Source organism: Saccostrea echinata, unplaced genomic scaffold (assembly GCF_033153115.1).
Source record: "Saccostrea echinata isolate AGI-Se365-2 ecotype Australia unplaced genomic scaffold, CSIRO_AGI_Sech_v1 ptg000002l, whole genome shotgun sequence".
Taxonomy (NCBI): Eukaryota; Metazoa; Mollusca; class Bivalvia; order Ostreida; family Ostreidae; genus Saccostrea; species Saccostrea echinata.
This window is the reverse complement of record NW_026889751.1, coordinates 7305293-7318284: the sequence shown is the minus strand read 5'-3', so window position 1 is coordinate 7318284 and position 12992 is coordinate 7305293. Positions and strand designations below refer to the sequence as shown.

Genomic DNA, 12992 nt, shown 5'->3' with positions numbered 1-12992 from the left:
AGTAAAGAGAGTCGTCGAATTATACCGCAGATTGACATGATTCTCTGGTTCCGTTCCGTTCCGCTAAATACCAATATCCGTGTGGATATTAGTATTTAGCGGAACGGAACAAAACACAGCGAAATTGAATACTTGTAATGTTACGCACGCAAGCACTCTGTTATTTTTTTAATTAAATTATAAAAAAAAATTAAACCCTGTATTTTAAATTTTGAAAAGCAATATGAAAAAGACAAGGACAGTTAGAATCAATATGCCTGATTTTTAATTAGATTTTTGACTTTTCAGAAAGCCTATAAAATCGCACATGTACGCACATCATTATCATTTTATAATTTATTATTATATATTTATATATTGCGGTCCTTGATGCTGATAATAAAACTCAAATACCATTTCTCAATCAATTGAAACATTTATAGACTAGTTTCAATAGTATTGTGTAACGTTATATGTGTAATGTGTTATGGGCCGACAGAACTGTTAGCTAATTCAACATTTATTGATACATTCATGAGGTTCAGATTTACACTCTTTATAATGGACATTATATATCTGGTTCCGTTCCGTTCCGCAAAATACCCAAATCCGTGTGGATGTTAGTATTTAGCAGAACGAAACGAAACACAGCGAAGTTGAAATCTAATGATGTATATGCAAGCACTCTAGCTGTTGTTAGACAATTAATCTAATTCTTTTTAATTATGAAAAGTGGAATTCCGTCTATTCAATTTAGATAATCAATACTAAAGAGACAAGAAAAAAATTTTCCCGGATTTTTTTCCCAGATTGTCGCAAAGGAAAGTTGCTATTATCTCTTTTAGAGTGTGTACATGCAGGAAGGTTGAAAATATATTGATCTTGATGTCTTGAGGGAATCTGACAGGGTATTATTAAGAATTGTGTTTTTTTTTTAAATTATGTACGACCAGGTCATGAAATTATGGCTGATAGAGGATTTAAGATTAGAGATTTGTTGTTAATTAGAAAGTCATTCAAAGCTTGTAATTCTACCTTTTACCAAGAAATTTTATTCAAGTGTCTTTGAATTAAAATCATTTCAAACAATCAAAAACATTTCTATATACTTACAGTGTTGACATTTGGGATACTTTTGCACATTATTAACGATGTCACTTTTAATTATTTGAATGCAGGAGCTTTTTCTCAGATTACCATGTTATTAGATATTAAGTCATCTAAAAATAAAATAAGATTTACCGATAATTTAAAGAATAGCAGACTGAAACTCATAAAATACTCGTACATTTATAAATATGATTCAAGGGTAACTTGGTTCCGTTCCGTTTCGCTAAATAATAATATCCACATGGATACTGGTATTTAGCGGAACGGAACGGAACCAAAGAATGGTCAATGTTGGCAAAGCGAGATAACTCTCTTTACTTTGGACGTGTTTATAAACAAAACGATATTTCTTTAGCACTGTACCCAAGCATTTGGATCAAGTCATTTTACATCAATAATTAATACATATCAATCACTCAATACAGTTTACATAGCAACGACAGATGTCACACCAGATGAAAAACCCACACGACAAAATAATGTATATGCTGAACATTTTACTGTCCTAAAGGTTGTTGTAACGCTAAGTACTTCATTCATCCAATATATTATGCATATAATAACATTTACATAATACCAAATATGGTATATAAAAATGCTGAGCAATTGAGGAAAAGATATTTATTTAACATCATCTAAATCCATATTTATCACACTTTTTTCACAATCAAACAATATCAAACCACACATTGAAAAAATTGTGTCTGTTGTCGTACTTTTTTTAAATTTAATTTTATCTTTCTCTTCAATAGGAAACCTATGGTTTCGTTTCATTTCGTTCCGCAAAATACCAATACCCGTGTGGGTATTGGTAATTTGCGGAACGGAACGGAACAATATTAATTGTATGCAAAATTATTGCTGTCACAAACATTATATAACACAACAATCCTGGTTAATTCGGAATATTCCAAATGACTGTATTACGCAAATTAGTTTACCTCATAGTATATTTTAGTTTTTAATGAAAAATATGACATTCATGTAACAACTTATTTCTTCATATATTTCATATCATTGTGTTTCGTTTCGTTCCGCTAAATACTAATATCCACACAGGTACTGGTATTTAGCGGAACGGAACGGAACGTATTTGAGTTTTCCAGAGACATATAATATCTTATAATCTCTGAGTTTTCTTATCAACATAAAGACCAGTGCCGTAAATACATTATTATAATGACAAATATTCAAGCTTTATGAAAAGTCAAAAATCTAATAAACATTCTTGCTTGACCTGATTTTTTCCTCTTCAAAGATGGTTTCTAATCTTTCGTGTCTTTGTTATATACATGTATTTTCTTTTAATGAGGAATTTCCTTTGAATAACAACAGGGTGCTTGCATATGTATCATATTGACATTTCAACTTCACTGCGTTTCGTTCTGTTTCGCTAAATACTAATATCCACACAGATACTGGTATTTAGCGGAACGGAACGGAACCAGAGAATTTCGTTAATGCTGGCAAAGCGGGACAACTCTATTTTCTATACTGACGTGTTGGTAAAAAATAAAATAGATAAATGATGTATCCAAGTTCTTGACGGAAAATTTGGATAGTTTTATTTTTCTTTTTTTTAAACATAAATAATAAATCAATAATAAATGCATATCAATCATTCAATACAGTTTACTTAGTAACTACAGATGACGCAGCCTCTGAAAAACCAACACGACAAAATAATTATAAACTAGCTCCTACAGGCATTTTATTTTACAATTCTTTAATTGATACTGTGGAGAAATTTATGTTTAGCTATTAAAAAACATAATGTACCATAATAAAGTAGCATTTTATTTTCATTTCTAATCCCCCACAAGGTACCCCACAACTGGTTCCGTTCCGTTCCGTTTCGTTCCGCAAAGTACCAATAGCCATATATTGTAGCATGTGCAAAAGAAATAAAACAAACCCTGGAGATGTTCTCTGTTCCGTAGTTTGATTTTTTATTTACCATTTTAATACATTATTTGCAAAATAAGTCAATTTATGGGTGTGTCAGACGTGTTTTTAGGATGTCACTTATCAGTAATGAAATTCTGATTTTACACCAGCTTACTTATGAAAAACAAAAAAATAGCCTATTTCATAGGTCTCCACACAATAAAAAAAATAAATATTACAAAGTAACATTACATATTACAAACATAAACATTATATAGCGTCAAGCATTAATATAAAATGAACAAAGGTTATAAACTACTCATTTGTATTATCAAAATTTGTGACGAAACTATAAGAGAACAGAAACAGGGGGCAACTCTAACAACTTCATAACATATTAAAATCACACATACCTATGTGCAATGTACACTGAGACAAAAGTAAGAATCATATAAGCTATATAGAGAGTGTAATCTCATATAATCAATACTTAAGACAAAAAGCTCAATCTTTCTACCGACCATGATTAGACCGAAAAGTAAGCTGTGTTCCCAATAAGGGAGACTGGGAAAAAAATGAAGTGAGGATATGAACCTGAACAGCCAATCAGAAGCCTGCTTACACTCCTCATGACCTTAAAGCTATCACCTCTTACTTTTGCCAAGTCAACGCGGTATAAAATCAGACAATAATTGTAATATTTATAGATGGAATCAGTCATTAATTTTGATGAGCAGGATAGCTTCTTCATGTAAATGGCAGAATAATTGACACGGTAAGTACTCTGATTATTCCTGCATTTGTTGAAGTGAAAGCAATGAAAATTGGTTCACCTATTGAAGGCCATTGTGGTCGTCACAGAGGTCTACTGTTTAAAATAGAACACTTCCTTGGGCTTATTTTACAAATCTGGTTATCAGATTAAAAAAATAAAGGTAAAGAAATGACAGTCAAAAAAAGCAACTGAACTACAACCACAGTAAATATACTAGCAAAGTCATCCAGGGCCAGGTAGTGTGCTTAAATCCATAATCTTGACCATTTTTTGAGCTAGTGGCTTAAAATCTATATATATATCTCCTTTAGTGAAAATGAAGTGAAAGATCCAGAAATATATTCAAGATTTTGTAGATTGTGTAAATTAAAAATTAATATAAACAGTTTTGTTCCTGATCTTCTAATGGCCTAAATTTTTTTTTTTACCTCTGTTATGAAATTAAAAACATAGGTAATCAAAGATTACGAAGCTCACCTCGACGAATGTTATCTACATGTAAGGCAAATTTCACATCATATTTTTTTTCTAGTTAGGGTACATCCCAAGATCAATATCCATGCAAGTTTGATTTAATTATAGACCTGCTCAAAAAACTTTTGACCTGTTTAGTAATCAAGAAAATTTTGGTCAGTTCCAACATCCAAAGCAAGTCTGGAAGTTTTCATCCTTAGATGCACCATCTATGCAAGTTTAATCATAACAGGCCATAATATTATATAGCTACTCCAAAAAAATTACCCTGGTCACTCATCTGGAAAATGTACATCAGATTCAGAATCCAAGGCAAGTCTGGAAGTGTCCATCCCTAGATAAATCATGCATGCTAATTTGGTTAAAATATGGCTAAAATTCACTCATGTGGAAAATCTAGGTCAGATCCAGCATTCAAAGCAGGTTGGTTAGTGTACATCCCTAGATGCATCATCCATGAAAGTTTGGTCCAGGTAGGGATTACAGTTACTTGGGAACGAGACTACTCCTAAATCTAAACCTGGTCACTCATCTGGAAAATCTAGGTCAGATCCAGCATCCGAAGCAAGTGTGGTAGTGTCCATCCCTAGATGCATCATCCATGCAAGTTTGGTCCAGGTAGGCTTATAGTTACCTAGGAATGGACCTGCTCCTAAAACTTTAACCTGGTCACTCATCCAGAAAATCTAGGTCAGATCCAGCATCCGAAGCAAGTGTGGCCATGTCCATCCCTAGATGCATCATCCATGCAAGTTTTGTCAAGGTAGGGCTTATAGTTACTTGGGAATGGACCTGCTCCTAAAACTTTAATCTGGTCACTCATCTGGAAAATCTAGGTCAGATCCAGCATCCGAAGCAAGTGTGGTAGTGTCCATCCCTAGATGCATCATCCATGCAAGTTTGGACAAGGTAGGGCTTATAGTTACTTGGGAATGGGACCTGCTCCTAAAACTTTAACCTGGTCACTCACTGAAAATCTAGGTCAGATCCAGCATCCGAAGCAAGTGTGGTAGTGTCCATCCCTAGATGCATCATCCATACAAGTTTGGTCCAGATAGGGCTTATAGTTACTTGGGAATGGGACCTGCTCCTAAAACTTTAACCTGGTCACTCATCTGGAAAATCTAGGTCAGATCCAGCATCCGAAGCAAGTGTGGTAGTGTCCATCCCTAGATGCATCATCCATGCAAGTTTGATCCAGGTAGGGCTTATAGTTACTTGGGAATGGGACCTGCTCCTAAAACTTTAACCTGGTCACTCATCCAGAAAATCTAGGTCAGATCCAGCATCCGAAGCAAGTGTGGTAGTGTCCATCCCTAGATGCATCATCCATGCAAGTTTGATCCAGGTAGGGCTTATAGTTACTTGGGAATGGACCTGCTCCTAAAACTTTAACCTGGTCACTCCTCTGGAAAATCTAGGTCAGATCCAGCATCCGAAGCAAGTTTGGTAGTGTCCATCCCTAGATGCATCATCCATGCAAGTTTGGTCCAGGTAGGGCTTATAGTTACTTGGGAATGGGACTTGCTCCTAAAACTTTAACCTGGGACGCCGACGCTAACGCCGACGCCGACGCCGGGGGTATAGCATAAGCTCATCTCGACATCGTCGAGGTGAGCTAAAAATACCAAAATTCTTGCATCATCTAAAAGATATGATAGGCATATCTGTTTGTCAATATTTATCATCTGCACTCTAATTTGTTGAAGACACCAAACTCCATATAACTTCATCTAACCATTGTATATCTATGTAAAAGATACATGTATATAGATGTTTCATTTTGGAAAAAAAATCCTTAATTACATTATTCAAATATGAACTCTTTGATTTAAAACATGTCAAAGTTTCTGTATCATAATGATCATATCAATAATCACAATTTCTGACCTTGACCTTTGACACATTATCTATTGGTGTCTTCTCAAAAATTCCTCCATCTATGTGGTAAATGTGAAGCCTTTAGGATTAAAGATATTTATATTCAGTCATTTTTTCACAAAAAATGTTTAATGGTCATGGAAGATATAGTCTGACCTAGACCTGTGCCCAAGTGACCCACTAAGATAGATATATATATATATATATATATATATATATATATATCTATCTTCTTTCAACCATCATCCATCTAGGCCTTGAAGCCTTTTGATTAAAAGGTGCTCAAGTTAATGTCAGAAAAGGTGTAGATAGTTGTACAATGTGATTACTACAGCATCCTTATCCGATGCATAGTCTTAGAAGTAGACTTATGTCATTTGAAAAACTATCCTCTGATTGTTCATAGCTAGTTCACTATTGGTCTGACAACAAAGTTTCACATATCTATCAGATTTGAAATTTAGAACATCCAGTATTAATTATTTAACAAAACTTCTTTTAGAAGACTATACAAATGATGTATCAAAAATAAGTAAACTGAAAGTAACTATATAAAATAATCGAGGACAAAGAAAAGCAAGTTACTTTCTTCTGATGCGTGAATCCTCACTTTTATCAACAGTAGCTTACTTTTACAAAAAAGAAAAATCTCTCAGCATTTAAAACTCTCTCCCCTTGAGCTTCTAAATTTGAAATGAATCTTATATGCATATTTCAAGTATTCAAAAATAACACGTAAATGTACATGACAATATTGGAACACTGATAAAAACACACATTACAAAGTCCCATGCAGTGTGATGCTGCATGAATATGCTACTGCAAAACTGAAAGTATGAACTAATTGCATATATACATAGGTTTTAATATGGAATGTGTTTTTTTACTATGTTTTCTGGAAACATTTTACTAAACACTATAAATGTTTTTGGATGTATCAATGACACCCCTTTTTACAGACATATTTCTATAAGAATTAAATCACGTCTAACAATGACCCCAAAATCTACCCCTGTATGGTACACTATATATTTTATTTTGACCTCCATCTTCAGTATAAAGTTGATAATTGCAGACAAAATTCTTTTTTAATCAGCAGATGGTTAGTATATCCATTAATAATATTTGCATATTAAATTCTCCCTATTCTTTTAACTACAAGTATATCACAGGCAAGCTGGGAAAATGGAAGCAAAAACAGACTACCCCAACCTTTTTCTGTAAGAAAATCCCAATTATGTATTTGCTTGAAGATTGTCGATCTAAAAAGCTATAATTATACGAAATGTGCTTGAAAATCAACCAGCCCTTTATATACAATCTCTTATCCTTTGATTTTGTACACTGCAAATACATGGTTTTTTCAGCACTCCACTATTCATGTCTCAATAAATATAACTCTTAGATGTGGTTGACTTTTCCAGTGATGGCATAACATCATCAGTCTTCACTCTGCTGTAGCCATCTTTGTTTGGTCTACGTGAAGATCTTCGACCAGTTCGGCCTTCAATGATGAATGCAACAATCTGCAGAAAGAATAAAATATCACAGCTATATATATGCAGTGTCATTTGGTACAAGTATATAAACATGTTCTTAAAAGGTTTTTTTCAGTAAGATAAAAACTGAATTTTTAAAATATTTATCATACCTACACTTGAAGTGAATATAATAAAAAAACTTTCAAAGATGAAATTGTAATCAAGAGAAAAAACCCAATATAGTCACAAAAATTCAGATCGTTCATTTTAAAACTGAAGAAAAAAACCTTCTGTTTGTTGTGGAAAATAACATATCCTGCAACACATAACACAACTGCTGTCAAAAAGTAAGCCATAAAATGACCCTCAGGCTCGGACTCAGGATTAAGGGAGGCCAAATCTGAAAGGTAAAGAGTTGTATTTTACAATTCTAACAGGAATCAGTTGGAAATCTTCATTTACATACAGATTTATCTTTTATTTGACAAAGAGGTAAATCTCTCTTTAAAATCCATTTTAAGGTCTGATGACACTTTTATCAAATATCTGTTTAGTATCTCTTCTTAATGTAAAACAAATTAATCCTAATTATCATGATCTTGTTATTTTTAAAGTTTTTCAAAATGTCTAATGAGACACCAAAAAAATATGGCCAATCATAACTTTGATGTTCTTAAGAATAAGATTTTTAAAGATTTTTCCTATGTGAAACTTTGATCGCCCATTGTGGTCCCACCCTACCCCTGGGGGTCATGATTTGAACAAACTTGAATCTATATTACCTGAGGATGCTTCCCATAAGTTTCATATTTTCTAGCAGATTTTTAAATGATGTCATTAATTTTTCACAAATTCGTAATTATCTCCCCTTGGAATAATAGTGGCCCTTCATTTGAACAAACTTAAATCCCCTTTACCCAAGGATACTTTGTGGCAAGTTTGTTCGAAATTGGCCCAGTGGTTCTCAAGAAGAAGATGAAAATGTGAAAAGTTTACGACGACAACAACGGACAAAGAGCAAGGGCCACTTAGGGCCTTTTTTGACCCTGTAAATTTCTGAAAAATCAAAACTGCATAGTTTTAGTCGACAAGGCAATAAATATCACTTGAACACTTGGTGACTGAATTTCTACTAAAAATGACGTAATTTTCTTGATAGTCAATACATTATGACGTCATGAATTGCGTCATTATTCACATATCCCGAATATTACTTCAAAAATGGCCAAAATATGATGCTATTTTTCAATATTTCGTATACAGCACAACCTCCGATCCAAAATGTGCAAATATATTACGAAAGAAGTGCTTATTAAGATTATAAAATATATTTTAATTTTTGGATTGAGGGGTGTGCTCATATTTTAATTCTTTGTTGAAGGTTCTCAAATTCACCTGTTTTCTGCAAAATTCAAGAACATCGCAATTTCACACAACCTGTTTTCGAGTACCTGGACTCTTTAGAGGAAACTTTTATACACAAACTGAAAGCACCAAGTCTCTACTTTATATTGATGTTGAGAAAGGGGCATAGTGTGTTAGTGGATAAATTGGTTTATCTACAGGGCCATTTTATGCATAAAGTGAACCTAGCTCTTTCGATCAGAAAAGATCACTTGAGCCTTCAGCTCAGCTGAGCTAATAAACATTTGCTGAAAATTTTAGTTTAGTGCGCCCATTATTTTTCAATAAAAACGCTTTGTCCATGATTTTACCGGACATTCCTCGTACTTTAAATACCGGTATGTAAAATCTCCAAGGGAGTATTCTACTTTAGTATAGTAGTGTGGTCCCTTTTTACACCCTTGGTTTACCGGTTAAATATTAGCATACCGTATTTTGTTTGTTTTCATTGAGTATAACGAAGTATTTCTAATTAAAACATGATGTATTTATAATGAATAATTAAACAAATCCAAAAATACAAGTCTATTTTTAACACCTATCGCACTTAAAAATGCCGGAACATTTTCCCCCGATCAGACTACGGTTTCTCTATTACATAGAAATGGGCGGAGATATTTAGATTAGATACTATAAAAAGAAGATCTTGATACGATATTTTTCCTTGTTCGAAGACATATTATATGTTCAAGATTCACAATCAACTACAAAATATTAATACAATTTTCTATTTACAAAACTTTGGCAATAAAAGCTATAACAAGATGAACCAAACAAGTCCATGCTGATCTATATAAAACTGAGTACGTTTCAACTGAGAACTAGCACGTTTACTGGGGGCATTTGCCCGTAACGATACAAATCCATGTGGCTTGTTATGATTCTAAACAGGTCATTTGCCCGTAATGATACAAATCCATGTGGCTTGTTATGATTCTTAACAGGTCATAAAGAGGTTGATCGCATGTAAATGAAGTCAGCGAAAAGATTCAAAATTACAATACTTTTAATTAGAAAAATAGAGGTTGTTCAACAAAGATATTTTCACTCAACATTTACACATATAATACACACATTATATTTCAAACTCGACTCGGAACAAACCTGGGCTTGGTGTTTACGAAAGCTTTGAAGTGTGTACATGTACCTGTCACTGATTTCTTTTGATATTCATGAAAATCAAAGGACCCTGTCTTCAATGTGCAGCTTAGTATGCTGCCTATATCTATTGTTTGACCTTTTTAGATGATGATTCAAATAATAAAGACATTAGTTAATAATAAAATTTAATTTTTAAAAATTTTAATAAATGTTCGAAATTTAACAAGTGACCGGGGACCACAGATAAGCCTTATTGAGACTTGTTCTTTGCAAAGATCTCACAAAGATTAAAATTATTTGCCTGTGAAATAGCATACACGCACTAAAGAGTGCAAAAGGATCATTTTCTGACTACAAAACATTTTTTTCGATATGAGTGGGTCTTCGCTCCATTTTTTGAAAGTTTATCCTCAAACTTTGTGTAACAATATACATTTTTTGGCTAACAAAAACATGGAGCAAAGACCCACTATACCTTGAAAATCCATTTAGTCAATGGTACGACAAAAATGATTTAAATGCCAATTTTCATCAGGAGCTATGTAGCGTAGTCACCACTATTAATGTGTTCAGAATCTTTTTTTTCCGGTATTACACAAATTATAAAACTCGAGGAGTTCAGAGTAGCTCTGACAGTAGCTCTGGCGAGATTTAGCGAGACTACAGTGAGATGAGGTAAATTATTCACGGATATAAGGCTAGGAAGTGACTTCCATGGGGAAACATGTAAACAGAAAAGTTACGTTGCATTTCAGTTTTCATCATTGTATTATATATGTAGATATCTACTTCAGTCTCTCTTAAATTCATTCAAACTTCAATAAATATTCCTAATGAAATTATTTTCTGCAGTTGTGTATTAAAATTTCTTTTTGGACAAAAACACTTGCATGGAAACTGGGACTATATTTTTGGCATCAGATTAGCAAATGAGGTACCAACATGGCTTAAACTGAAAAATCAGCTGAATGAGTTGAATTGCAATGTGGGTTACTACGGTTACTACTGCAATTTATATGCTTGGGAAAAAAACAAATCTACAGGTGATCGGAAAGGCCCCCCAAATTTTTTTTCCATACATTTCGTAGATGAAAAGTAATCTGTCCATTTTTATTATATCATTCCCATGCTACAATTACAAACATTTGTTAGATAAACGTAGAATTCATGTTTTCGCAAAGCCAAACTGTAAGGCAATTTCATTGACTCTGTATTCCTTTGTTGTACTATTGGTGAATACAATTGTCAGGCGGGTTCCCCGGCCAAAGACACATGTAATCTCGGGTATTGTAATGTAATAAAAAAAGAAAAAAAAAAAAAAAAAAAAAAAAATGTTGTCCATTTAACTGTTAAGATACCTAAGGGATGCTGCTCGTTTTCCTTAACCTTGAAGTGCAGGTGTTCCGAACGTGGCACAGACTACATTTTATTGTATACATGTACATTTTCTAGTTGACAGCGTAACAACAAATTGCAAACGCCTGTGAAATCTTTTATAGTTTCTAATCATTGTATTTTTTCATAAAAAAGTTGTTCTTTTTTAAATTGGTTTTTGCAGTCCATTTAATATCGATCGTAGATTGACCTGAGCCACGTGTTCCAAGTAAAATGTAAACATGTACATGTAGTTGTCCAGTAAACGTTGCTATTCATTCAATGATTGGTCATTTGTACATAGTAAGATCCTCTGTGCGCATTAATAACAATAGACGTATAAGGTAAACACAGGTTCATTGTAGAAGATATTACACACTTTTTTTAACAGCGTATTGGGCGATTTTGGAAAAATTGTCACTACTGAGCTCCAATTTTTGCCTTTAAATTATCACAAAAGCGAAGATTAAATTGTGATTTTAACACCCCCCCCCCCCCCCCCACCCTTCTCTGTTTAAAATCAAGAAAATCTCTCAGAGATGTCTGGAAACACATTTTTATAGGATATCTTTTTAAAAGAAAAAGACTAGCAATTTCCTGTTTACTGCCAATTTTATTAATAAAACCGGTTCTACCCTATAACCCTTGAATGGGTAAACCTACACCACGTGTCTTGAATTTAAATCACAAAATAATTAGTAGGGGTGGTAGTGATTAGCGCATTAGTCTCAAAGGAAAACAATACTCAGGATTTTTATTGCTAGGATTCGAACCCCACAGATACCACATTATTTTTTAAATAACAGAATAATTTTTGCTGAGAAAATTTTCCTCAGAAAAGTTTCGTTTATCATAATTTCATAAATTTCAATATTAAAGATAACTTTACTCTAAATACTAAATTCACAAACTGAGTAGGATTTTTACATATCTGTAGCTATAGGCATTCTTCACGCCTTGTTAACCTATCTCCTTTTTTAAAGGGGTCCTTTAATTAACATTAGGTGTTCATTATTAGAGTTGTTTCCTCGAAAAAATAATTTCAACTTTGCATGGTAACCAATGTATTTTAATATAAAAAAAGAGGACCATGGGCTACATTGCTCACTTGTGCACTTTGGCTACAGAAAAGCAGAAATCAGGTCAGTATTAATATATAAGTACACCCCCTCCCCCCACAACCCCATCAAAGATCATGATTTGAACAAACTTGAATCTACACTTACTGATGATGCTTCCAAATCTTTCGACTAATCATGGCTTTAAGAGATTTTTAAAGATCTTACTTATATATATTTCTATGTAAAAGATTGATCTTCTATTTTACCCCACCCTTACCCCCCAGGGAACATGATTTGAGAAACCTTCAATCAACACTACCTGAGGATGCTTCTATATTTATATGACTACTCAGTGCTTTGCTGTTCTTGAGAAAATGATTTTAAAAAAATTTCCTATATAATTCTATCTATAACTTTGATCTCCCTATTGTGTCCACCCTAACCCCTGGCATCATGATTTGAATG

The 12992-nt window shown here is 33.4% G+C and overlaps 1 protein-coding gene across 1 annotated transcript in view; it reads right to left on the bottom strand.

Annotated features, from left to right (window-relative positions):
• Positions 1-3014: 3014 nt before the first annotated feature.
• LOC133203914 (trans-Golgi network integral membrane protein 2-like) overlaps positions 3015-12992 on the bottom strand; it is a 72417-nt gene continuing 62439 nt past the window's right edge. The window contains exons 12-13 of the mRNA XM_061339712.1: positions 7875-7987; positions 3015-7632 (exon numbers count right to left, since the gene is read on the bottom strand). Of these exons, the coding sequence (XP_061195696.1) occupies positions 7492-7632; positions 7875-7987 (254 nt within the window). The 3' untranslated portion in view covers positions 3015-7491. The remainder of the gene's footprint in view (positions 7633-7874; positions 7988-12992) is intronic.